General features: G+C 42.6%; 1 protein-coding gene across 3 annotated transcripts in view; it reads right to left on the reverse strand.

Moving 5' to 3' along the window:
- Positions 1-23,857, reverse strand: part of NEDD9 (neural precursor cell expressed, developmentally down-regulated 9) — a 107,122-nt gene that overhangs the window by 56,985 nt on the left and 26,280 nt on the right. The window contains exon 1 of one of the 3 annotated variants that reach the window (XM_050941577.1): positions 238-334. The exons of 1 other annotated variant lie outside the window; for it this stretch is intronic. Coding sequence is in view for 1 of the 2 variants with exons in the window: in XM_050941576.1 (XP_050797533.1) it covers positions 42-107 (66 nt within the window). In the remaining variant the exon portion in view is untranslated. Of the gene's footprint in view, positions 1-41; positions 335-23,857 lie in introns of those variants that run through there. One more of the 3 variants, XM_050941576.1, reaches the window with a different exon arrangement.

The raw sequence follows: 23,857 nt of genomic DNA on the forward strand, positions 1-23,857 counted from the left end.
CTGAAAAATGAGAAAATAAAATCGGAATGAATTAAATTTACCTTCACCCCAGTGCTGCATATTGCTTGCAGGTTTGGAATGGGATGAAATAGCTCTTTCAGACCCATTCAGGGCAGCTGCTTCAATGCCTCAGACCGTATAGTGCACATGATCACATTTCAGTAAGGGGTTTCAAAGTAGCAGCAGCAGGCGGAATTCATTGAAAAAGATAGTTGTCACACTTCAGGGCAACTGCACCTGTATTACCCCTCTGCAGTCCCTCAAGGACATGTTTTCTAGCTCCCGACTTCTTACATATCACCTCTCTGTGTTTCTGTCCCCCACGACCAGGGTTTTTCCACAGCACAGCTCCTGCCTACTCTGTGATATCTCCAGCAACCAGACTGCCTAAACAGGCCTCTATCTATGTTTTACTGTCTCTTTGAAGGTTACAAACAGCATAATTGCCAGCAATCACAAGTCATGAAACAGCTATTTATCAACAAGCACATTTATTCTTAACATGAAAGCATGACAGAGAAAACTCCCAAAACAGTGAAAGAACCTACTGTGATAGACCCAGGCCAGTTGGATACTACAAAGCACTTGAAGGCAGATATTCTGGCCACTGGATTAACAGTTTTCTGTTCCCTAACTGACCAGAGCAGAGGGTGCGCCAGACTAATGAGAACACCTGACTCCAATTAACCTGCAAAGAGTGGGGTGAGTCCATTAAGTTAATGGGAACACCTGACTCTAATTAAGGCCCTTTTGATACTATAAAAGGGCTCCCTCCAGTCAGGCTGGGGAGAGCTAGAGGAGAGGAAGTATGGCTGAAGGGCTGGTTAATGAAGACATGCTCAAGCCATCAGTAAGGGAGCTCTGAGGTAAGGGTGAAGAAGGGAGAAGCAGGAGAGCTGTGGGGAAGTGGCCCAGGGAAATGTAGAAACTCTGGCAGTGAAAGGTTGGCTGCCAACAGGTGCTACCATTAGGGTTCCTGGGTGGGAACCCAGAGTAGAGGGTGGTCCCAGTTGTGCCCCCTGCAACCTGCCACTACAGAAACATCTCCTGGGAAAGGAAGACAGGCCCCTGTCAGGACAGGAGGCTAAACTGTTCTGAAATAAGCCCCCAGGGACAACAGAGACTGTGGGAGCTCTCTCACCAACCTCCTTGCTGACTTATGGTAAAAAGGGCTCAGTAGATTGTAACTCTGGCCGTAAAGAGAGAAGGGCTATGTGGAGGATCGCAGTGAGCCACTGAGGCTAGCATAAACCACCTAGAAGTGCAGGACCCACAGGGACAAGGTTGGAGCTCTGCCACACTACACTCATGCTAAAAGCTTAACAAGAGTCACCCATCAGTCTTATGGGGACTCAGTAGGCCAAAGTCCTTCCAATCCTTCCTCGGAAGGATTGGGATCCCTCTTGGACAGAAGGTCCTGTCTGTTTGCTGGTCAGAAAAAAGGCCCTGAGTCAGTTTTGAATCAAAAGGCCTTCCTTTGTCTTTTGGTCTCTGGAGAATCCTGTTGGAACTAATAAAGGTGAGCTTCCTTTCTGGAGGTGCTACAAGCTAAGTGAATTTGCCTAATCACCCCACACTGGGCTCCTGGAGGACTTGTGGTGACTCTTCCCCCATAGAATTACATACAATCCCCAGCCCACAAGGACATATAAACTTAATACAGTAAGATCTCCCAAAGATTTTGGAGGAAATGGTTCTCTGTCGCAGTGGTAACCACCACAGCTGAGCACTGAAGGGCACTCAGAAAAGGGCCTTTATTAAGACAGCTAAGACAAATTACAGTCCCCCAACTAAAATGTTTGATATAATGCTGCTGCTGCTGGGGGAGAGGGACTGAAGAAACTATCATCACTGTAGGCAGTTCTTGTTCTAAGTAGCTGTGAGGCTGACTATGTTTCCCAGTGTCCCTCTGCCCACAAACCAGTGTTATTGAGAGGGCAGGAAGAATCCATGGTATGTGGAGAAAACTGGAGAAGTAATGGAATGCAAGGATGCAGCCCTCGCTAGCCTGTTGCTTCCAAAGATACTTTGAAAGACTCATTCATTTCTGAAGCAAACAAAGCAGTTTACCAATCCTGCCTGTAGAATACCCTCTTTTGTTTTCCTGCTGGCAGTAATAGCTTTAATACCTGGATTAAAAAGAGACTTGCCTCCAGAAGCATGGATTGCATGCTATTCAGCCCGCTAGTGCCAAAAGGGGGAAAAAAATACTCTTCAGAAGAAAAGCTGAGAAAAATAACATGATTAATGAGAATGCACAACACTTGCTAACTCATGCTAGTGTGGATGAAACACAATAATCACAACCCTTTGATGTTGCTCAGGATTAAACACTTCCATAACACAGCAGCAGTTTTAATTAGAGGGGGCTCCAACATACGTAGTGAGGAATAAAATTCATGTTACTCTGAAATACCCCACGATTTAGCTATGGTCAGATTCTGGAGCCTAGTTTAACTGATTACAGAAATAAGCCTAACTATCAAAAAGTTCAGATCCTGATCAGAGCTGCTCCAGAATTTGGGGAGATGCAGAGTTACAGTTTGGTCCAATCTATACTTTTAATCAATGATATATAGGACAGGTGGTGTATGCTATTCACTTCTCCCCAAATAATAAAATTATTAAAACAAGACCAAAAGTTGAGTGTGTGTGGGTTTCAGTGGAGTTCAGTCAGGATGCCATAGCAATGTTATTCTTGCTGGGGAATTTCCCAGGTTCCTTTAGATGAGCATCTAAAGCTTAAATGGGTTTGGCGTATTAGGATTGCAGGATGGTAGTTCTGCTGCCCAGAGATGGTTATCAATAGGCTCAGCAAAGGGAAATGTCTTTCCTGCGGACCTTGGCAAGTCCCTGGGAAGGTGTGTAGGAGTGGAGAAGTTTTTCATGAGTAGGCTATGGGGGTAGTGGATAGTGGGTGGAAGTGGAGGGGACAATTTTTCTCCAAACTGAACACTTTCAGTATTTAACATTTTATGGTTTGGAAATTAAATATTCCACAACTATCCTAGATAAATAATTGCCATTCGTTAGTAGGCTCCATGCCCCATGTTCACCTGCCCCTCCTTCCATGTCCTGCCAGGCTCTTCCCCCTGTCCAAGCACACCAGTCTCCAGCTCCTTACCCCATACCAAGTAACACAGTTGGCTCCATGCCACCCCAGTCCATGTCCACCATTTCAGTCCACTGGCCATAGCCATTGACTCCATGGGTGCTGTAGGGCTCAAGCACCCAGGGGGAAAAATATAGTGAGTGCTCAGCACCCACCAGCCACAGCTATTCAGTGGCACTGCCAATCAGCTATTTGGCAGCTGTGGGAGGTGCTTGGAGGTGGGTGGAGAGCAGCGAGTGGTGGGCCGGCAGGGGTCTTGGGAGAGGGGCTGGAGGGGGTGGGAAGAGGTGGGATGGAGCTGGGCAGAAAGAGGCAGAGTGAGGGCAGGGCCTTGGGGAAGTGGTGGAGTGGGGTGGGGCCTTGAGGCAGAATGGGAGTGGAGCACCCTCAGGAAAAACTAAAAGTCAGCACCTATGCCACTGGCCCCCCTCTGTACTCTTTCTCAGATTTTCTCCTCTCCACATATAATCCGTCCGTACCTGCAGTCTGTAGGAGGTCCACTTGTATTATCTAAATCTTAAGGTTTTCTCTGCACGCGTGTGTAAACATCTGCATATGAAAGCGGCATAGACTGTAGCTACAGGTAACCAGAAAGAGTGGGAAGAATAAGGAAGGTAATGGGGGTGGGGGGAGAATCAAAATACTGCATCCAGGGCCGGCTTCAGGCACCAGCCAACCAAGTAAGTGCTTGGGGTGGCACCTTGTAAGGGGCGGCCAATCTTCGGGTGGCGAGGTGGCATTCAGGATTGGGTTTTTTTTTTGGTTCAGCGGAGCGGGGCTCAAGGTTTTTTTGTTTGTTTGTTTCGGCCAGGCGGCACTTGAGGGTTGTTTGTTTCGGCAGGGCAGTGCAGTCAGGAGGGGTAGTTTCGGTGGGGCAGGGCGGCACAGCGCTCAGAAAAGGATGTTTGGGCGGGGCAGCGTAGCGGTGGGGCACTCTGGGGGTGTTTCGGTGGGGCAGGGAGGCACTCAGGGGGATGTTTCGGCAGGACAGCGTGGCACTCAGGGGGGTTTTGCGGCATGGCACTCAGGGGGGTTATGGTGGAGCAGTGCTTTTTTTGCTTGGGGTGGCAAAAAAGTTAGAGCTGGCCCTGACTGCATCCTGCCACTTTAAAATCTATGCGTGTCTGCAGAGAAGTTCTGCACCCTGGCCAGAGCACAGGGAGTCAGGACCAGAACTGTCTACAGCGTGGTCCAAAAAGAGAGCAAAACAGCAAAGGTTGGCTTGCGTCAGTGGGGCAAAAACCCCACAGTCCTTAACCTAAGTCTCTTTTGAAGGACATAGTCCTTGAGTTTTTCACATCCTCCTCCATTCCGCTCCTGTGAGTGGGCTAGGCAAGGGCTGCCACTTTCCCACGGACTCGGAGCCTGTCCTCCAGCCTTCTTTGTATCCTTGCTTTCAGGACCCTCTAGTTAACATTTCCCCCTTCCTACCTTAGTGTAAACAAACTGCATTACCTTCATAATTCCTCCCAGGCAGCCCCCTCAAAGCCCTAAAAGTCACTTCTCAGCGAGGCCAGCCCCCTCATGAGGAGTCCGTAGGCCAGCTCATTTTGTGGATGAGTCCAAGTAAAAGTTAATTAAAAAAAAAAATCGAAAAAGTCAAGAAGGGAAATTTTAAAAAATACCCTAACTGTGAAAATCCCCTTTGGCTTTCTCCCCAAACTTCCCGTAAAATTTCTACTTTGGAATGAGATGTGGCTTGAGAAATTTCAGGAGGATTGGTTTCTATTGGGGAAAGTTGGATGGAGGGCATATAATGGGAAGATAGCTACTTCCTCTTCATGGGCTGATCCAGGTTCCACTGAAGCCAATGGAAAGCTTCTCATTAATTTCATTGGGAGCTAGATTAATCCCATAATAGCAGAGGATGATGCTTCAGTTTATTTGACTTTACATTTTTGATGGCTTGTCAAAAATCTCTGTTCAGTCTCAGTGTGAACCCCCTTCCCATGAAGATTGTTCTTTTCTCTAAAAAGTATTAGACTTAACTCTTGTTAGAGTGAGAGCCAACCCCTTCTTCCCCCCTGCCCTCCCCAAAAAAATCAGCCAGTCTCCTTTAGATAATAATTATGGGAGCAAGAACATCTATAGATTTAGATGGCAGCAAAGATATGCATTTTTAAACAATGTATTGCCCTGTTTACAGGATTCTCAGTAAACAATACAGGAAAAGAAGACATATGGGGACTTTATTCCTTCTCTTTTTTATTGCTGCCATTCATAACTCTGGACACCTGCATTGATAGGGTAGCCAAAGAGGGGGAGGGGAGGCCAAATCCTCTTCTCACTGGCAAAATTCCCATTGACTTTGCTGGGACCAGGACTTGGGACACAAACTGCAGTGGCCTGAGCCTTGACTTTAATGTATTTGACTCTGCTTAGTAAAGCGTGTGTGGTGAGGAGAGAACATTGAAGATAGATTGTCTCTTTAACAAAGAGCAGCAGGCCCATACTTTGCCCTGCCGCAGGTAGGGAAGAGAAGCCTGAACTGCTGAAGCAAGCATTGTTCCATAAAGTGCATACAGGGAAAGCTACGAGAGCAATTCAGTGCTAGCTCCTATAACAGAGTGTGGGGGAGTCAGGGCCCTGCACTCCCCCACTTCCTGCCATTCACTATGACCCTCAGCCAGCCAGTAAAACAGAAGGTTTATTAGATGACAGGAACACAGTCCAAAACAGAGCTAATAGGTACAGAAAACAGGACCCCTCAGTCAGGTCCATTTTGGGGGGTTGGGAGCCCAGACCCCGGTTCTGGCATCCCTCCATTTCCCCAGCCAGCTCCAAACTGAAACTCCCCCCCCAGCTCCTCTTCTGGGCTTTGTCTCTTTCCCAGGCAAGGAGGCCACCTGATTTCTTTGTTCTCCGACACCTTCAGTTGGCACCTTGCAGGGGAGGGGCCGAGGCCATCAGTTGCCAGGAGACAGGGTGTCGGCCATTTTCTGTGCAGACCCCTGCACACCCCTGCCCTCTAGGGCTCTGCAACAATCACACACCCTTATCCCACCACCTAGATCCTTAAGAAATGCATAGGGGAAACTGAGGCACCCACACAGTATTCAGAGAAAACATTAAGAACATTCTCACTTGGTCACAGTTCCCTAAACATCGCCCCTCATGATGCAATGTAATTATGTCGGTTCCTGAACTTCTGACTTCAGTTACGGTTTAAATGGGGATTTAAATCCATTAGTCCTTGAACTTTTGGGCTCTGCATTAGATCATTGCTACTCAGAGCTGCCTCTTTAACTTGACTGGAATACATGAATGGGTTCCCTTCAGTTGATTATATTAGAGGATGAAATTTTGTGGTGGGGAGGCACTGCCCAGACTTCCTGAGCTTCAGGCTTTAGAGAGACAACTCTAATATAAAAATGGCTTTGAGAGAATTTGAGCAACTTTCCCCTCTCTGGATAATAGGTAAATGCTGTAAAAATACCTGGGCCAGGGCCGGCTTTAGGAAGGGCGGGGCCCGATTCAAACAGTTTCGACGAGGCCCCAGCAGGGATGACTAAAAAAAAAAAAAAAAAACGTAAAAAAACATGTGGGGCTTGTACTCACCGGGCAGCAGTCCGAGTCTTCGGTGGCGGGTCCTTCACTTGCTCCGGGTCTTGGGTGGCATTAAAGGACCTGCTGCCGAAGACCCAGAGCACTGCTGAGTGAGTAAAAATTAAAAAGGAGCTTCTAGCCAGGGAAAGGATTCTCGGCCACTTGCCCCATCCCCCAGCAGGTCTGCCACTGGACGCCGGGCCCTCTTAAGCGCGGGGCCCGATTCGGGGGAATTGGTGGAATTGTCCTAAAGCCAGCCCTGACCTGGGCAAAGATACTCCTCAGAGTTAGGGGGCTATTTAACCATTAGTACACAGGGTGCCATGGTGCTGGGCATGTGACAGATTATTCTAGAGACTCCTAGCCCAGTGAAGGATTGTCAGGTATGGTGTTTGCTCAAAGGCAACCTGGCAGGTCAAATTTTGGCAGTTCTTTCCCAGGCAATGAGCAATTAAGGACTGACATACACTTATATTAAATCAAATAGCAGTCCCCTGGTTTTCTATGCTCTAGACAGCTACCTGATTCCCCACTAACGTTAAGGACAGCCATGGGTTAGGAGAGGAGTGGGCAAACTTTGGCCCAAGGGCTACATCTGGGTATGGAAATTGTATGGCGGGTCATGAATGCTCATGAAATTGGGGATTGAGGTGTGGGAGGGGGTGAGGGCTCTGGCTGGAGGTGCGGGCTCTGAGGTGGGGCCAGAAATGAGTTCAGGGTTCAGGAGGGGGCTCTGGGCTGGGACCTACGAGTTTGGATGGTGGGAGGGGGATCAGGGCTGGGGCAGGTAGTTCGGGCCCAAGAGAGGGGGCAGGGGTGCAGGCTCCAGGCAGCATTTACCTCAAGTAGCTCCTGGAAGCAGCAGCATGTCCTGACTCTGGCTCCTAAGCAGAGGCATGGCTAGGCAGGTCTGTGCATTGCCTCTTCCGCAGGCGCCACCCCTGTAGCTCCCATTGGCCATGGTTCCTCACCAATGGGAGCTGCGGGGGCAGCACTTGGGGCAGGGGGCAATGTGCAGAGGCCCCTGGGAGCCAGAGAGGGGACATACCACTGTTTCCAGGAGCTGTGCAGAGCCACAGCATGCACAGAGCAGGGCTAACCCCGCTACCTGGCTGGAGTGCTGGAGCAAGGAAAGCCCCAGATCTTGCTCCCTAACGGGAGCTCAAAGGCCAAATTAAAACATCTGAAGGGCTGGATGTGGTCCCTGGGCCATAGTTTGCAAAACCCTGGGTTAGGAGAACGTGTATACAGTATATGTATGTAGTGTTGAAAGATCTGAATTAGAACAAGATGATAATGGGTGAAATGTCCCTATCTGGCATTGCTACCATTCCATTTATCACCGAGGTTCCTTTTTCTATTGCTGACAGGCTTAGAATGATCACTGCAAAGAGAAAAGGATGGACCTAAGGTGCTTGTGTGCTGCCATCCACCTCAAACTAAGTGGCAAAAGCAGACAAACTAGGAACAACTACATTTGTAGAAACTTTAATGGCTGGGGGGAGGAGGAAGAGGGGAAGGGAGAAGTGTCTTGAAATTTTGTGTACAAGGAGGGAGGAGAAGAAAAATAAACAAGGAAATGAGGACAGTGTGAAAGAAATGGGGAGTTGAATTTTCCATTTTTATGCAAAACAATAAGAGGGAGATTTTCAAAGGCAAAAGGAGAGTTAGGCATCTAGTTCCCATTGGAAGCCAATGGGAATTGGGTGCTTCAGTCCCCTTTGTGCTTCTGAAAATACCCTCTTTTTTTGTTTTTATATTTAAAATGTTCTCTCAATTTCCGTGGGTATGATAAATCACAAAAATATGCTTCTAAAATACCAACTCACATCATGCTTAACAGCCAAAGTAACTTTGTGAAGACAGACAAACTTGTGTTAAAAGAAAAAAAAAATCGTACCATAAATTTATGTAAGTTTCTATTTTAAAATCATCTGGTCCTAATTTACAAAAGTTACTGCCTCAGAGCTATTGCCAAAGTGCTACATTTGATTTATGGAAATACTTTAGCACATTTTTCCATCATGCTATTGTAGAATCTATTTACTGCTCTTTTGTTGTTGTTAGAAAACTGACAGACTTTCAAAAAACCGCAACCTTTAAGGAGCTCAATGATATCTTATTATAGCATGCCATACGATGCGTAGCTAATAAGAAACCTAGTAAACAGTCCCATGTATTGAGAAGCATTCCACTTTTGTTCAATTAAAAAAATAAGTGTTCCATCTGGTAAATGGATGTTTGAAAATGTCCAGTTTGTGCCAAACCACTTTTCTTAAGCACAGACTACATTTTTTTCAGGCAAATATTTAAACAGCAGCCATACTGTGATGCATTGCTAACCGTTTAAAAAAAAAAAAACTCAGACAGCACAGCACAGGGGGTACTCACAAAATATTCCATTAAAATATATCTAAAAATATCAATCTAAACAACATTTTATGCCCTGAAATGGGTTTGGAGGATTAGACTATTGGGTGGCTAGCTCTAAGCCCCTTTTCAACAAAGGAGTTAAACACATGATTCAAGTTAAGCACTTAAATAAAATAAAAATATATGGAGATATACCTATCTCATGGAACTGGAAGGGACCCTGAAAGGTCATCAAGTGCAGCCCCCTGCCTTCACTAGCAGGACCAAGGACTGATTTTACCCCACATCCCTAAGTGGCCCTCTTGAGGATTGAGCTCACAGCCCTAGGTTTAGCAGACCAATGCCCATCTCTCTTCAGCAAAGCACCTAAGTGGGTAAAGTTAAGCATGGGCTTACATGCCTTGCTGAATCCTAGCTAGTAACAACATGAATCTGTTTTGAACCTTTGTTGGCCTCTGATGCTAAACCGAGACTGAGATGCTGAATGTTTGAGTTTTTGCAGGCACTGAAAAGATTGTTAGTTTTTCCCCCCTCCCTCATTATTTTTCATCTTCACTAGAAATAGATCAAAGCTGCACATTTTGGATATGGAGCTCAATGTTTCCAAATGCAGGGTATTTGGATGTAAAGTTTTGGTTGAAGTCTTTCTCTAATTTTCTGCACGCTTCTAACTAAACCTGGAACCTGAAGTGCTGAAATACCACAAGATAAGGGGGTTCTTCTGGTATAGGCACAATACAAATAATATTAATTATTATTTCTATTCTGAGCTAAAGTAGGCAGTGCTAGAAATCTTGTGAGAAAGAGGGGGTGATTTAAACTAATTGAGACGTGATCTAGTCTAGCCAAAGCGCTCCTCCTCCTTCTCACCCAACCACATAACGCCCCTGCTAAAGTATATGTACCACTCCTTCATAATGCGACCTCTTGTTCCTCTCTGTGTACTCCCACGTTGATTCCTGGATCCAAACTTAAGGTCCACAGAAGTTATGGGAGTCTTTCAGCTGACTTCACTGCTTTGGATCAGTTCCTTTATGGGCCTGTAAGCTCCCACTCAGTCATGGATTCTGCTGACTGCCTTTCTCCTCACCTGACCTCCTTATCTTATTTCCAGCCATTCTCTTCCAAACTCAAGGAATTTAGAGAGCTAGCCTCTGATGGGGAAAGCCATCAGGCCCTCATGATGAACCTCAGAGAACTGAAATGTTTAGATGCCTTTCTGAAACAAACCCCAATTCCAAACTTTTCAAGGTTCACTCATCACTACATGAGACTGGACTTACTAGGTTCCCAGGCTTGAGGTTTGCAAAGCAGCAGCTGAATATGCTTCAGTTTGAGTCATGGAATAATGGGTCGAAATCCTGGCCCTACCGAAGTCAGAGGGAGTCTTGCCACAGTCTTCAATAAGGCTAGAGAGAGAAAATTAATATTGGGCCATCCTATCCTTCTCTCTACCAAGGGAGGGTTGTTCCCTATTGTGCATTTAGTAGTGGTATACCACCAGGTCTTCCTGTCATTTCCCATGTTTTAAAAGTATTTCAGTTTGCTATCTGGTACACAGATGATTTTATCTTTTTTGCAAACCAAAAATGTGAGAAACAGGAAGCATTTTAACATAGCCAACTAAAAGCTGAGAAAATTTCCCTTGCACTCATCAAATACACGCTCCACCAAAATGTCTCAAATGGTTCTGTCATTCAGATGTATGTGAGCCACTGATGAAGAAATGAATTGACTCAAAGAAAAGAAAGGGGAGGAGGGAAAGGGGTAAAAAGGTCATGGCTAAGAAAAAGAATGATTCAGTGCTGGTTTCTGTGGGGCTGGCATTTTGGTTTTAGGTCAAAGTCAGTGTAAAGTTGTAAACTTCTCACTATGTCCTGCCCTGGACAGGAGATAACTGTACAAGCCAAGCAAAACGCTAGTGTTCAAATTTAATTTGACACACCATGAAAATGAGACAATTGTGTGCTAGCTGGTTGGGGTCCAGAGATGTCACCTCCCATTACTGTCATTTGTCGGGAGGCTGCCAGCATCTGTCCATTTTCGCAGCCCAATGAATGCGATGGAAGACCTCAGCAGCCTGAGGGAGAGTAGAGCTTTGTTTTTCTCAGCCTAATCTCCTTGAACCACTTCCTGTTTCTATTGAAGAAATTTCTTTTTAATGCCTTTTTTTGTTTTGTTTTAATTACCAGTGTTCTTGTGGATGTTTCCAGGTCTCACTCAAAGGTCAGGTCTGCTTTTCTCTTTGCTTTCCATTCATATGGTGAGTAGCAATCACTGCTTCCCAAGGGCCTTCTGGCAGCTCTCTTTGCTGACCTCAGTCCAGTTCTTTGAGTTTGACAATGGCCTTTCCATTATTGTACTCGTTGGGAAAAGAGTCCCTGGAGAACTCACAGTGAATTTAGATCCACGCATCCAAGTCTTGCTTTTTATGATTACTTTGGTAAAGTGTTTCGGTAAATAAGTGTGTTCAAAGTGCATAGTGATCTAACCAAGGTCATCTGAAGTGAGGAAGCATTTTTTTCCACCTGCTGCTTTTAGTAGCTTCCAAATTCTTATTCTTAGTCTGCATGTAATTTCTCTCTCACAGCGACTGTCCCATGTTTTTTTTAAAAAATGACATTATTATATGTTCATGGGCCATCCAGCACTTTCTTGGACATACTGTATGTATATGAGCAACCCTGTATAAGATTAAATATGTAAGACACGCTGGTTTTTAAAAATACATATGGCAGAAAGTATATTTAAATGGCTATGCACATAAGGGACATGATTTTGTCCTCAAATAGAGCCTGATCCTTAGAGGTGCTGAGCACCCACAAATTTTATTGCAACCAATGGGATTGGTAAGTGATCTTCTCTTGGGACCAGCCCAACACACTGATGTAATTTACACTGCAGTCCAGTGAGAGTTGTGCTCAGACATACAGGGGCACAATTCTGCTCAGGTATTTTAAAGCAATAAAGCTGAAAAAAGAATTCTAAACTGTAAGTGTGAATGACTAGTTAGTTACAGAAAAATTTGCTGGAAAGTCATCTTAAAAATGGGTGCAGCCTTCATATTAGCAACTGAAGGACTTTGCTCATCATTCTCAAGCTAGTCCAGTTAGAGACAACTAGACTCATAGACTTTAAGGTCAGAAGGGACCATTCTGATCATCTAGTCTGACCTCCTGCACAACGCAGGCCACAGAATCTCACCCACTCACTCCTGTAACAAACCCCTAACCTATGTCTGAGTTACTGAAGTCCTCAAATTGTGGTTTAAAGACTTCAAGGTGTAGAGAATTCTCCAGCAAGTGACCCATGCCCCATGCTGCAGAGGAAGGCGAAAAACCTCGAGGGCCTCTGCCAATCTGCCCTGGAGGAAAATTCCTTTCCAACCCCAAATTTGGTGATCAGTTAAACTCTGAGCATGTGGGCAAGACTCACCAGCCAGCACCCAGGAAAGAATTCTCTTCAGTAACTCAGATCCCCCACCAATCTAACGTCCCATCACAGACCACTGGGAATATCTACCTTCTAATCATCAAAGATGAATTAATTGCCAAAATTAGGCTATCCCATCATACCATCCCCTCCATAAACTTATCAAGCTTAGTCTCGAAGCCAGATATGTCTCTTGCCCCCACTACTCCCCTTGGAAGGCTGTTCCAGAACTTCTCTCCTCTATAGTTAAAAACCTTCATCTAATTTCAAGTATAAACTTTCTAGTGTTCAATTTATATCCATTTGTTCTTGTGTCCACATCGATACTAAGCTTAAATAATTCCTCTCCCTCCCTGATATTGATCCCTCTGTTATATGTATGAAGAGCAATCATATCTCCCCTCAGCCTTCTTTTGGTTAGGCTAAACAAACCAAGCTCTTTGAGTCTCCTTTCATAAGATAGGTTTTCCATTCCTCGGATCATCCTAGTAGCCTCTCTCTGTACCTGTTCCAGTTTAGTTGCAAACTTTAACCTATTTTGTTACTAGAGCTAGGTGAATAATTTGTAATAAATAATATATTCAATGAGTTTCACCTCCTTTTCTCTTCATTAATTGTCTTCAAATGAATTGCATTTTTCTCAGATTTATTTTATGATTTCAAAAGTATTTGACTTTTTCATAGCATGGACTATATTTTAATGGAGAGATCATATCCTGGACAACTCCCCTCCCATTCAAAACTGCACATTACAATTCCATTTTAATCCCAGACCACATGACATCCCTCTTGCAACTACAATCATTCCTCACATGAAAAAGAACATTAGGAAAGTTTTCAGTGCATTTGATCTGTCTTCTGTCTTTCAGTGCATTGATCTGTCTTTCTGTCTTCTGTCTTTCAGTGCATTTGATCTGTCTTCTGCAGTTTAGCAGCTGGAATTAAGGAGGAGTGAACACTATACAACCAGCAATACTCTGTGGACCACCAGTTTGGGAATCACTGTTACAAGAAAAATGCTCCAGAGTCTAAGTACATATTATCATTGAACCACAGAAGACAGATGTAAAAGACCGATTAGATCAACTAGCCTATCTCCCTCCCATGCAGAATTATTTTCTGTTTACTATACAAAGGATTTGTCCAACCTAATCTTATGTCCAATACTCACTTCTTTTGGGAAATTGTTCCAAATATTTTTCCCTTTTAAAAATAGCCCCTGCTACCTCTATCAACTATCCAACACTCCATCTTGGAGAAGTTAAAACAAAATTTGTAAAAGAACTTATAACAAAATAATGCTTTGAGCATCCCCAAAGGCTCTGTCAGATCAATGGTGGGTTTTTTATTTTAGTTATTTATAAGAGTCGCAGTGGTGCTCCTCACCACGGTATCTGAATTAAGCCTCACAATAATCCTGTGAGGGCAGTAGAAATAGTGCCCTTTTTTGCAGATAGGAAAACTGAGGCAGAGAGGGCTTAAATGATTTGCCCAAGGTCATACATGAAATCTGTAGCACAGCTGGGAATTAGAGGACCCAGATTTCCTGACTTTTATGGCTACACTGGAAACTTCAGAGCGCTGTCGTGGAAATGCTCCCACGACAGCGCTTTGAAGTGCGAGTGTGGTCGTGCATGAGTGCTGGAAGAGAGCTCCTCCTGGAAATCCACCTCCATGAGGGAATTAGCTCTGAGCGCTGGGAGTGCGGCTCCTGGTGCTCAGAGCCTGTTTACACTATCACTTTAAAGTGTTCAGGCTTGTTGCGCTCAGGGAGGTTATTTTTCTCACCCCGAGACAGCAAGTTAGAGTGCTATAAAATGTAAGTGTAGCCAAGCCCATGTGCCTTGAGCACAAGACCATCCTTCTCTCTGCTTCCAAAACTAAATGACAAAAGTTTGGAGGTTTTGGTTCACTTAGAAATGCAAAGGTTTGAGGAGGGGATTTTTTGAGGCAATGGCAAATGGAAAGTCCATAGGAGGTAAGTGCCTAATGGCCCTTTGTACATTTGAAAATTTTTCCCTGAATGTTTATGCAAAGCATGGCTAAGCTACTTGAATGTCTTGGGTCTGCAAAATTTGTCTGGAACTCTTCTAAGAAAAGGCTTTCTTGTGTGATTTCAGCTCTCCTGCTCACAGGTGAGTTAATGCTGGAAGAATCAGGAAAATGCAGAGGTAAGCACAACTGAAACATAATTATTTTAAAAATGATTCGAAGTGTTTTCCAGTCCAAAAAGTCTGATCTTGTTTCAGTTAAAACTTTGGGGAGGTAGTGAGAATTATTATTCAGACCAAGTGGAATATACAGGAAAGTGGAAATCCATCCACTGTAGAATTATCATGGCCTGTTTGCTCAGATTGCCACAATCTTTACCACTTTTATCACCTATGCATACAAGTGGCCCCCTTCCTGCTCCAAAAGAAGCAGAAAATGATTCAGTGCAAACAAGCATTTCAGTCCTAGAAGTCATTGAACTTTTCTGAGGACTTCTGAAATGCCCATTCAGTTTGAGGAGCATGTACAAAGTGAAAAGGTAACGTAGAGGAAAACTAGTCTTATTATTTTTGTTTTATATTCTTTGTCTTATTGATTTGTATCATACATTTTAAAAATATAGCATTGACTCTGCTTAGCTGTGTAGCAATGCCATTTTCCTTGCATCAGCAAATTATTACTTTACTAGCACAGAAGTTATAACAACAGACTGAAGCTACAGAAATGTGCCCTACCAGAACTTAAAGCAAAATCACATTTAGGCAGGGATTTCTATATTATATTCACACATTGCAGATTTCTAGAATTTAAAAGGATGTGGGTTTGCTTCTATCTAGGCTGCAAATTTTACCAAAAAAATTTTTTACAGTAATGATTTTAAGAAAAGTTATTTTATGCCATCTATAACAAATGCTTCAGCAATCTTTGTCTTAAAATGCACCGAGGACTTGAAGCCACTAGTCAGGATGGCTGAGCTGCATCTAGTCAGTGGTTTAGGTCCAGTCATGCAAGCACTCGCTACTGGGCCCAGTAGATTGATGCTTCACTAGGACTAGGTCCAGTAACATTTGGAGGATCTTCCCCCTACATGATTTCTAAATCCTGTTCATGACTTGGACTCTGACCATTATGTAACTTTTACATGAATTGCCAAAAGATTAAGGTAAATAAGATTATTTAAGGGAGAAATGTTCACTGGGCATGAATAGCTTTTGAGAGTGGTTCAGGGCCTTTACTCAACCTTTACTTAGGCAAAATGTCTATTAAAATCAAAGGCCTTTCTAGGCCCAGTATTGTCTCTTTTGTGCCCTGTAGCCTGTAACTGGCTAGATGTTTTGCAGCTTGGCCTGACTCTGTGGTTGAATCCTTGGGTAACACCCACTTGACTGGCAAACACCTACCCAGGAGTTAGTCTGATATTTTGCTCTCTTAGGCCCTTAGAAATGATGTTAAGTGCCTCACTGGCTCCATCAGAAACTGGTCTCTTAGCTGACTCATGGTCAGCTGTGGAGGACTTATGCAGCCCTTAGACTCCTTACAATACGGAAGAATTCTAGATGGGGTGAAATTGAAGGGTAAGGAGAGCTTCTCCCAGGCTGCCTCCACACTCAAAGATATCATTTTTTGTAAACCTTAGGCGTTTCTCCCCTAGCATTGTGGCTCTGGAGTAAATTCAGGGAGCACTCTATGAGAAGTTTCATTGGAGAAAGAAATTATTTGCATGAAAACATTCCATGTATCCTGACCATTAACCAGCCATGCAGCCTCTCCTTGCTCCATTCCACAGAGAGCCAGCATAGAACTGACATGTGCAGGAATAAGGAGCTAATACATCCCTTCCTCCCACATAAGAGAGGATTGGGTTTGGGTTTGAATGAAAACTTAACATATGTGTCTTTCAGGGCCTGTCTTTATGGAGACTTAGTGCATGGCACATCAGGGTATAAATCTACAGCACATTACCCTGCTGTGCATTAAATCCACATATGGACCCTGTTGTTGAACGCTGAAAGTTCTGCAGTGTGCTTTGACCGACTGCTGTTTGGTCAATGTTTTTTTTTCTCAGTGAGGGCCTGAAAGTTCCATGATGCTGCAGCTTCCTCTGGCCTGTCAGTAATGCCATTTGCACTATTGTTGTTGCCAGTGTTGGTTCCAGGATATGAAAGACACAAGGTGGCTAAGGTAATATCTTTTGTTGGACCAACTTCTCTTGGTGAAAGTGACAAGCTTTTGAGCTTCACAGAGGTTTTCCTTAGGTCTGGAAAAGGTAACCAGAGTGTCACAGCTAAATACAAGATGGGACAGATTGCTGGCATGCAAAATTAAAAAGGTTGTGGAGTATTTTTTAAACTAAGGGCTGAGGAAAAGCCAACAGCTGAGGAGGAGCACATGGTTGGAGCAGAGACACTCCTTAGGAATGAACTTAAAGGGGGAATTGTACATCCTTCTGAGTAGGATAGGAAAGAAGTTGGGAAACTATAGGTAAAGCTATTGAGGAACAGTTAAATTTAAGAGTCCCATTTAAATAAAACACATGAAGGCAAGCAACTCAATACTGACAACATTTACAGGAGCTTATATACAAATGCTAAAGTCTACATACTAAGATGAGTAAACTAGTAAATGGGGACACTGATACAACAGGCATCCTGGAAATTTGACGGAATAAGAATAATCAATCGGACACACCAGGGTACAAAATATATAGGAATTACAGAGTAAGTCGTCCTGGTGTGTGTATGGGGTGGGGGTGGGGGCGGGGAAGAGACTGCATATGAAATAAAGCGTAGAATCAACTAAAGTAAAAATCTTAAATGAATCACATTGTACCAAAGACTTTCTATGGATAGAAATTCCATGCTTCAACAAGAAGAGTACAGCAGTAGGAATATACTATCGACCACCTGATCAGGACGGTGATAGTGAAATGCTCAGGGAGATTAGAGAGACTACAAAGGCTGAAAATGTAATAATAATAATTGGAGATTTCAACTATCCTTATGTTGACTGTGAACATGTCACCTTATGATGGGTTACAGAGAGAAATGTTCTTGACACCATTAATAACTGCTTCTTGAAGCAACTAGTCATGGAATCCACAAGAGGAGAGGCAATTCCTGATTTAGTCCTATGTGGTGAACAGGATCTGGTCCAGGAGGTCAGTATAGTTGAACCACTTGCTAATAGCAACTAAAATGTAATTAAACTTGATATTTACCTCCTTGCAAGTATGTCAAAGAAACCCATCACAGTGTCATTTAATTTCAAAAAGGGGGAACTACAGAAAAATGAGGAAGCTAGTTAAGCAGAAAATAAAAGGAACAGTCACAAGAGTGAAATGCCTGCCAACTGCATGGAGATTATTTAAAAACACCATAATAGAGGCCAGGTCTATACTCAAAAGTTAAGTTGACCCAGCTATGTCTCTCAGGGGTATGAAAAATCTACACTCCAAGTGATGCAGCTAAGCCCACCTAACCTCTGATGTAGACAGTGCTAGGTCGACAGAAGAATTCTTCTGTCAGCGTAGCTACTGCGTCTTGGGAAGGTGAATTAACTATGCCAATGGAGAATCCCTCCTATCAGTGTAGGTAGTGTCTACACTGAAGCACTACAGCTGTGCTGCTGTAGCATTTCAAGTGTAGACAAAAAAAAACGCTAATCACAATTTCCAGAGACTTTTCCCTGCCTCAGCTAACAATAGGGAAAGGACACAACCTTCCCCTGTGACCCAGATTCACCCCATTCCCTGCCAGGTGACAGGAGGAATCCTTTAGGCTTTTCCAGAATGCCCAGAGGGTTTATTTTTGTTCTCTTCTCTTGCTCTCTAGGTGCGTCTACATTAGTGATGTATCCAACTTTGAATTTTATATTTTTGGTCACATAGTGAATGTTTGCAGTTGGTATTTGGCCCAATTTGAATACAAAGCAGAATTTATTTAACTGATTTTTTTTAATGTGCTCATGAACATAACATCTGGATGCATGACAGATTAAATGCAGCATCACTTTAATTTAAACTGTTCACAATGGACAGTCTGTATAGATCCCTTCTGTATACTGCTCCAAACAATCTCAGGTAAATCAACAATCATCCAAAGCAAACAAACTTTTGACCAGAAAATGTTTTATACTATGCAAAGCATTTGAGAACAAGCTTAACTTCAAGCACATGTTTAAAATTAAGCATGTGTTTAGGTGCTTTGTTGAATCCGGGGTAGGTCAGTAAACTCGTATTCTCAGGGTTCTACAAACAGGAACCTTTCTCTAAAAACTCACTATGTGTAGCCACCAGAAAGTACCCCTTAGGTGACTCTCAACAAAAGCTCCTCAACTGATCAGACATCTTGGCATTTCATAGGGAGACAGATGCTGCTGAAGTTAGTCAGATTAAAGCTATGCAGAGTCTTTATGGATCAGAACTTACACTGCACACCTAATCAAATAGGAAATAAATTAAATTCACAGAGAATACATGTAATTTGCTCATGTAGACCCATAAGCAGATGGCTTACAATTCTGCATGCGATACTAGCTGTCCCTTCCAAGTGATTTTCAAGAGTAGCCCAAGCAAAAGGACAATGAATGTGCTCTGATGCAGCCATATCTTTATCATAGAATCATATCTCTGCTCTTATCATCTTAAAAATAATGAAAAAACTTGAAGGTGAATTTAGCTTTTGTGATGATAAAGTACTAATGTAACTGTCCAGAGCCTAGCTTTGGGGATATGCAGACACTTTGCGCTTTTCATACACAGCTCTGCGCGTAATTTTTGACAACCCCCTGCCCCCTCCTCACAAACACTTATATTGCTGTTCCAGTCTTGGATCTCTGTTGAGAAGAGATTACACAATATCATAATTTCTTTTGGGCATATTTTGTATGAAGACTTCTGCAAAATTAGCATTTATATAGATGATAGGTATCTAAAAATGTCCGTTATTGTGCATTGTTAATAGAAAATGTTAAGTTGACTTTGGACTATGGCATGAGGAACTTCAAGGGTTTATTTTCTATTTAGTATTCATGTTTTTTAAAATGCAAGTGCACATTTAAAAAAATTCACTTCACATCAGTAAAAATTGCTTTTAGCCTTTGCTTGGAATCTAAATAGGATTTTAAAAAGGATGTGCTAAAAGTGAATGGCAAGGTAGACATTTCAAAGTCATCTAGGTCATGTGGGAGCCAAAATCCTGTTTATAACTTTTTTCATCCCTAAAAGTTTACAATCTACATCGATAAAAGGTTCAGGAAGATGGATGCAACAAAAATGCCGAATTATACGTGTTACCATTTTGCCCATTTTCACCAGAAGAATAACTTGGCACATTGTTTTAAGCACAAAATATGGGGGATTGCATATTGAAAATTTCAGGTGCAAGTTTATTGATGGAATTGAGACTGGCTGAGAATTTGACTCAATGTCTGAGTATTAGACATTGCTTGGGAACTAAACACAGAATTTTATAGGGCACAATTTTAGAGGCTAGATTTCATGCATTTGGCCCTATTGTAAGTAATCAAGTTATATTCCTTAGGTGAAAAAGGCACTGCATTGACAGCTCTGTGTCTAATAAAGGTATTGTACATACAGTATATACCTGGGGTATTATCTTAAACTTTAGGACCATGCCTATATATTTTTCTTCTAAAGTACAAATACTTTACTTTAGAAAAAATCAGTTACTCTTGTTGTAAATATAATCTGATAAAATCATGGGTTAAAATTTACTAGCAAAATGTAGTTTTAAAGAAATACTTGGCCAATGAATTAATAAACTGACCTTTATGGCAAAGCTTTTGAGAGTATTCCATAACTCCCATCCCCCCTACTTGGTCCTTCTTCCCTGCAGAGAAATCCAGAAACCATTCCCTGAGACTGCTGCCTTGGAAAAATGCTAGTTTCAAAGAAAATTTTATATGGAAAAAAAATTCAGCTATACACACACAACCTAAATGATCTGCCAGAGTCCATGCTGTTTATGTTCAATCAATTTCTCTTCTTGAAAAAGAAATATTATTAGCAGGACCTTCATGCATGGATGCTTTCCCCCCAGGATTTAAGTATAAAATAATGTTTTGGGGATGATTTCTTCTGTGCATTTGGCTTTTATTTTGTTTTTTTTCAGTGGCATAAAGGAATGACCTAGTCAGAAAATGGGAATATTTTCCCCTCCAGAAAATTGACATTTTGGTGAAAAATCAGAAAACAAAACATTTTGATTTAGAAAAGCTGTTGTGGTGTCTCATGGGAATTGTAGTTTGGGTGCCTCATGCTTCCATTCTCTTGTCTAGGGCGGGACTAATCTCCCAAGATACACCCTCTTCATGAGGGGAGGTAGTGCATTATGGGAGTCCAATGGCTGTTGTACATCAGGGATATTCGGTCTGGCTGGGGAGCCCGGTCCATAGAGGCAAATGGGGATATAAACCAACTGAACTATAAGTACCATGAGGCACTTCAGGGGCATATACATTCTGAAATATTCTATTTTTTGGCCAAAAACTGAAATTTTCTAGCGCCCTCTCCCCTCCCCAAGAGAAAGCAGGCACTTTTTGTGAAAAATTCATTCAGTTAAGAATCCAATTTTTCATGTAATGACAGTTTTGATGGAAAAATATTGACCAGCTCCAATGCCTAACAATGGTGGAATGAGTATGGAGACTTCTCTGACTTGTGGCGGTTCTTAGCAATACGTAGCTAGGGCAACATAGGGAAGTTTGTATTGTCTATTCTTTAGACATTTAGATACCTTTGTTCTCTTGGGCTGTCAAAATAACCCTTTTCACAAACATTAACACCAAAACTTCCCAAACAAAGAATCACATTGTGGTTATTTTGCTCAGGAGTATTTAGGAACAACTGTCATGGAAAAATGTCTCCAGATTGTTGTGTATGTAGCTATGATTCCGATTTTTATGTACTACAACTTTCTGGGAGGGCAGCTCTCTTTGGGGATTCAAGAAGGAAGTTATTCCAGAGTGAGAGAGACAGAGACTGTGTCATTTTTCATGGTGACTTAACGATTGTTTGCTGATGCAAAGCTACCTTAAAGATGGGTTACCTGACCACTGTAGAGGCTCCTACACTACCAACTCTTCCTGTGGCCACAGAAAAGGCCTACAAGCCTCGTGTTCCTGCAATCCTGGCTATTGTATTCCCCTGGGGGTCCACCTAGCAAAGAGCAGTCCCATGCCACAGCAGAGGATCTGGCCTTCAATTTGTTCTTTGTTGCTTTCCGTATTCAAAATATCCTGAACCTTAGTCTTTCTAGTCAGTTTACCTGACCAGAAGCATGTATTTTGCTCTTCGTGTATGGAAAAACATAATACATCGTTACCTAGATGGATGCCAGAGGGGAGGAAAAATAGGTGACAATCCAAATGAATTGCTTTCTATTGTCTTTGTTGTGATAGCAATATCCATTTGGCAAAAATCAAAAACAGTTGACTGTAATTTTTTATAACTTGTTAAACACAATGTGGCTGTGAAATGTAAATGAATGTCTGAGATCTCTGTGCAGCCTGCTGCCAGTCCGAGCAGTGTCCCCTGCTTGTATTCAGCTGAAAATAAAGAATCAGATTCCCATGGAGCCACGCACATTTACAGCAGCTGAGTATCTGGCTCATAAATGCAAGTCACTGTTTTTGTTCCAGTCCCAAATCCTAAATTCTTTCTTGACTTATACCCTGCGATTGAAGAGGGTGGGCTGTGGAGTCAAACTGGAAAAGATTTTTACCCTGCTCCTGTTCTATATGGCACTGTCCTTACAATGTAATTAAATCCTTGGTCATGGTACTCTTCTTTGCTGTCATTACATGCTGCTTGTCCAAAATATCTCCTTTCTTCAGCCGCCAGTGGCTTTTCTGCTAGGATTGTACACTATGTACAATGAGTAGGGCTGCTAGTGGCACCTGATTTCTTCTCAGTTTACTAGCTCAAAGTATCGCTTTCTGTGGGGAGAGGTTAAAGCCACCTTCAGCACATAGTATCTAAAATAAGAGTCAGATTGAGACATAGATCTGGAAAGTGCAGAGCTAGTTTCATTGCATAGCTCTCTGAGAAACTCAGCACAGGCCATGCTTCAAGGCAACAATGTGCTCACATTGTCCAGTGCAGAGGAACCACAATCACTGAACAGCCCAGCCTTTTTACTCATCGCAGTAGCAGTATCATGTGGTTAACAATTTTCACAATGATTAAAAAGTGGAGATTGAAGCTTGCATTATTCTAATTACAACCACCGCCCCTACCCCTGCTGCTGCCCCAGATTATGGGAGGTATTTTTTTTTTTCAATCTGACAGTTTTACAGCCCCATGTGGTTTCCTGGAATGATAGAGTTTAAATTAAATGAGCTGCCACTGTCAGAAGTGCAGAGATCCTGTGGTTAACATACTGAGGCTGGGACTTAAATGTTGTTACCAGCTATTCAGCACACTGATAACGTATGAGCATCAGTCAAGTTTCTAGCATTGCCACTTAACTTTGAAGATTATTGTAGATAGAAAAAGTTCCACTCTCCTGATTTTCAGCCAGGCTTTCACTGATCTTCTATTTTTGCACTCAGTAATTTGTGGGTGCAGGTTAGGACCCAGATTCTGATATCCTTACTCCACTGGTAGGATTTCTGAAATAGGAGATTATTCAACATTAACACTATCAGAATCTGCCCTTGGGCCACTGATATCTCTAAATGCTAAATCTTGCAAAATTTGTCAATGTAACTTTTTTTTCCTGTTTTTCACCAAAAAGTCACAATGGCCAAAAGTGTTTCCACGAGCATCTGTGCCTAAAATTTGTATTCCAGATTCTGAAAACCGTAGTTGGGTTGAGTGATACTTTACTGCTCAAGTATCACCATGGATTTCAAAAAGTAAGGTACTTTCAGTACGGGTATCAAAATCTAGCCCGGCATGTGCAAAAAAGAAGACCTGCTTTAAAAAACCTACTTTAGTTTCTGAAATCTAGTACCCATCAGTAATATTATGAATGTAAAACATCTGCACATATAAAATCCACATAAAAAGACACTGTACTGTAAAACTGGTAATTACTGTGGCAAAATATTTCTGGCTTTGCTTAAATATTGTGAATAAATTTTAACACGATCAACAGCTATTAGATTTCCATATTGCATTCAAACACTGGATTCTGCCATCATTCTTGTTGTTTACTCCTTGAGTTCTCTCCCTTTTTTAATAGGTCCATTTGAGGAGTAAATAACTATTTAGAGTGAGGAAGTGTGGGAGAATCTGACCCTCAATGCTTGAGATAATCATGAAATGTAATTTGCATGGAGCTGCCCAAAGCAAAGGGAATGTGAAAGCAACTTGAAACATTTTATATTTCATTTTACAGGATATTTACATTGATTATCAAAATATTTTAGTTAAGAGAA

This window comes from Gopherus flavomarginatus, chromosome 2 (assembly GCF_025201925.1).
Source record: "Gopherus flavomarginatus isolate rGopFla2 chromosome 2, rGopFla2.mat.asm, whole genome shotgun sequence".
In the NCBI taxonomy this organism is placed as follows: Eukaryota; Metazoa; Chordata; order Testudines; family Testudinidae; genus Gopherus; species Gopherus flavomarginatus.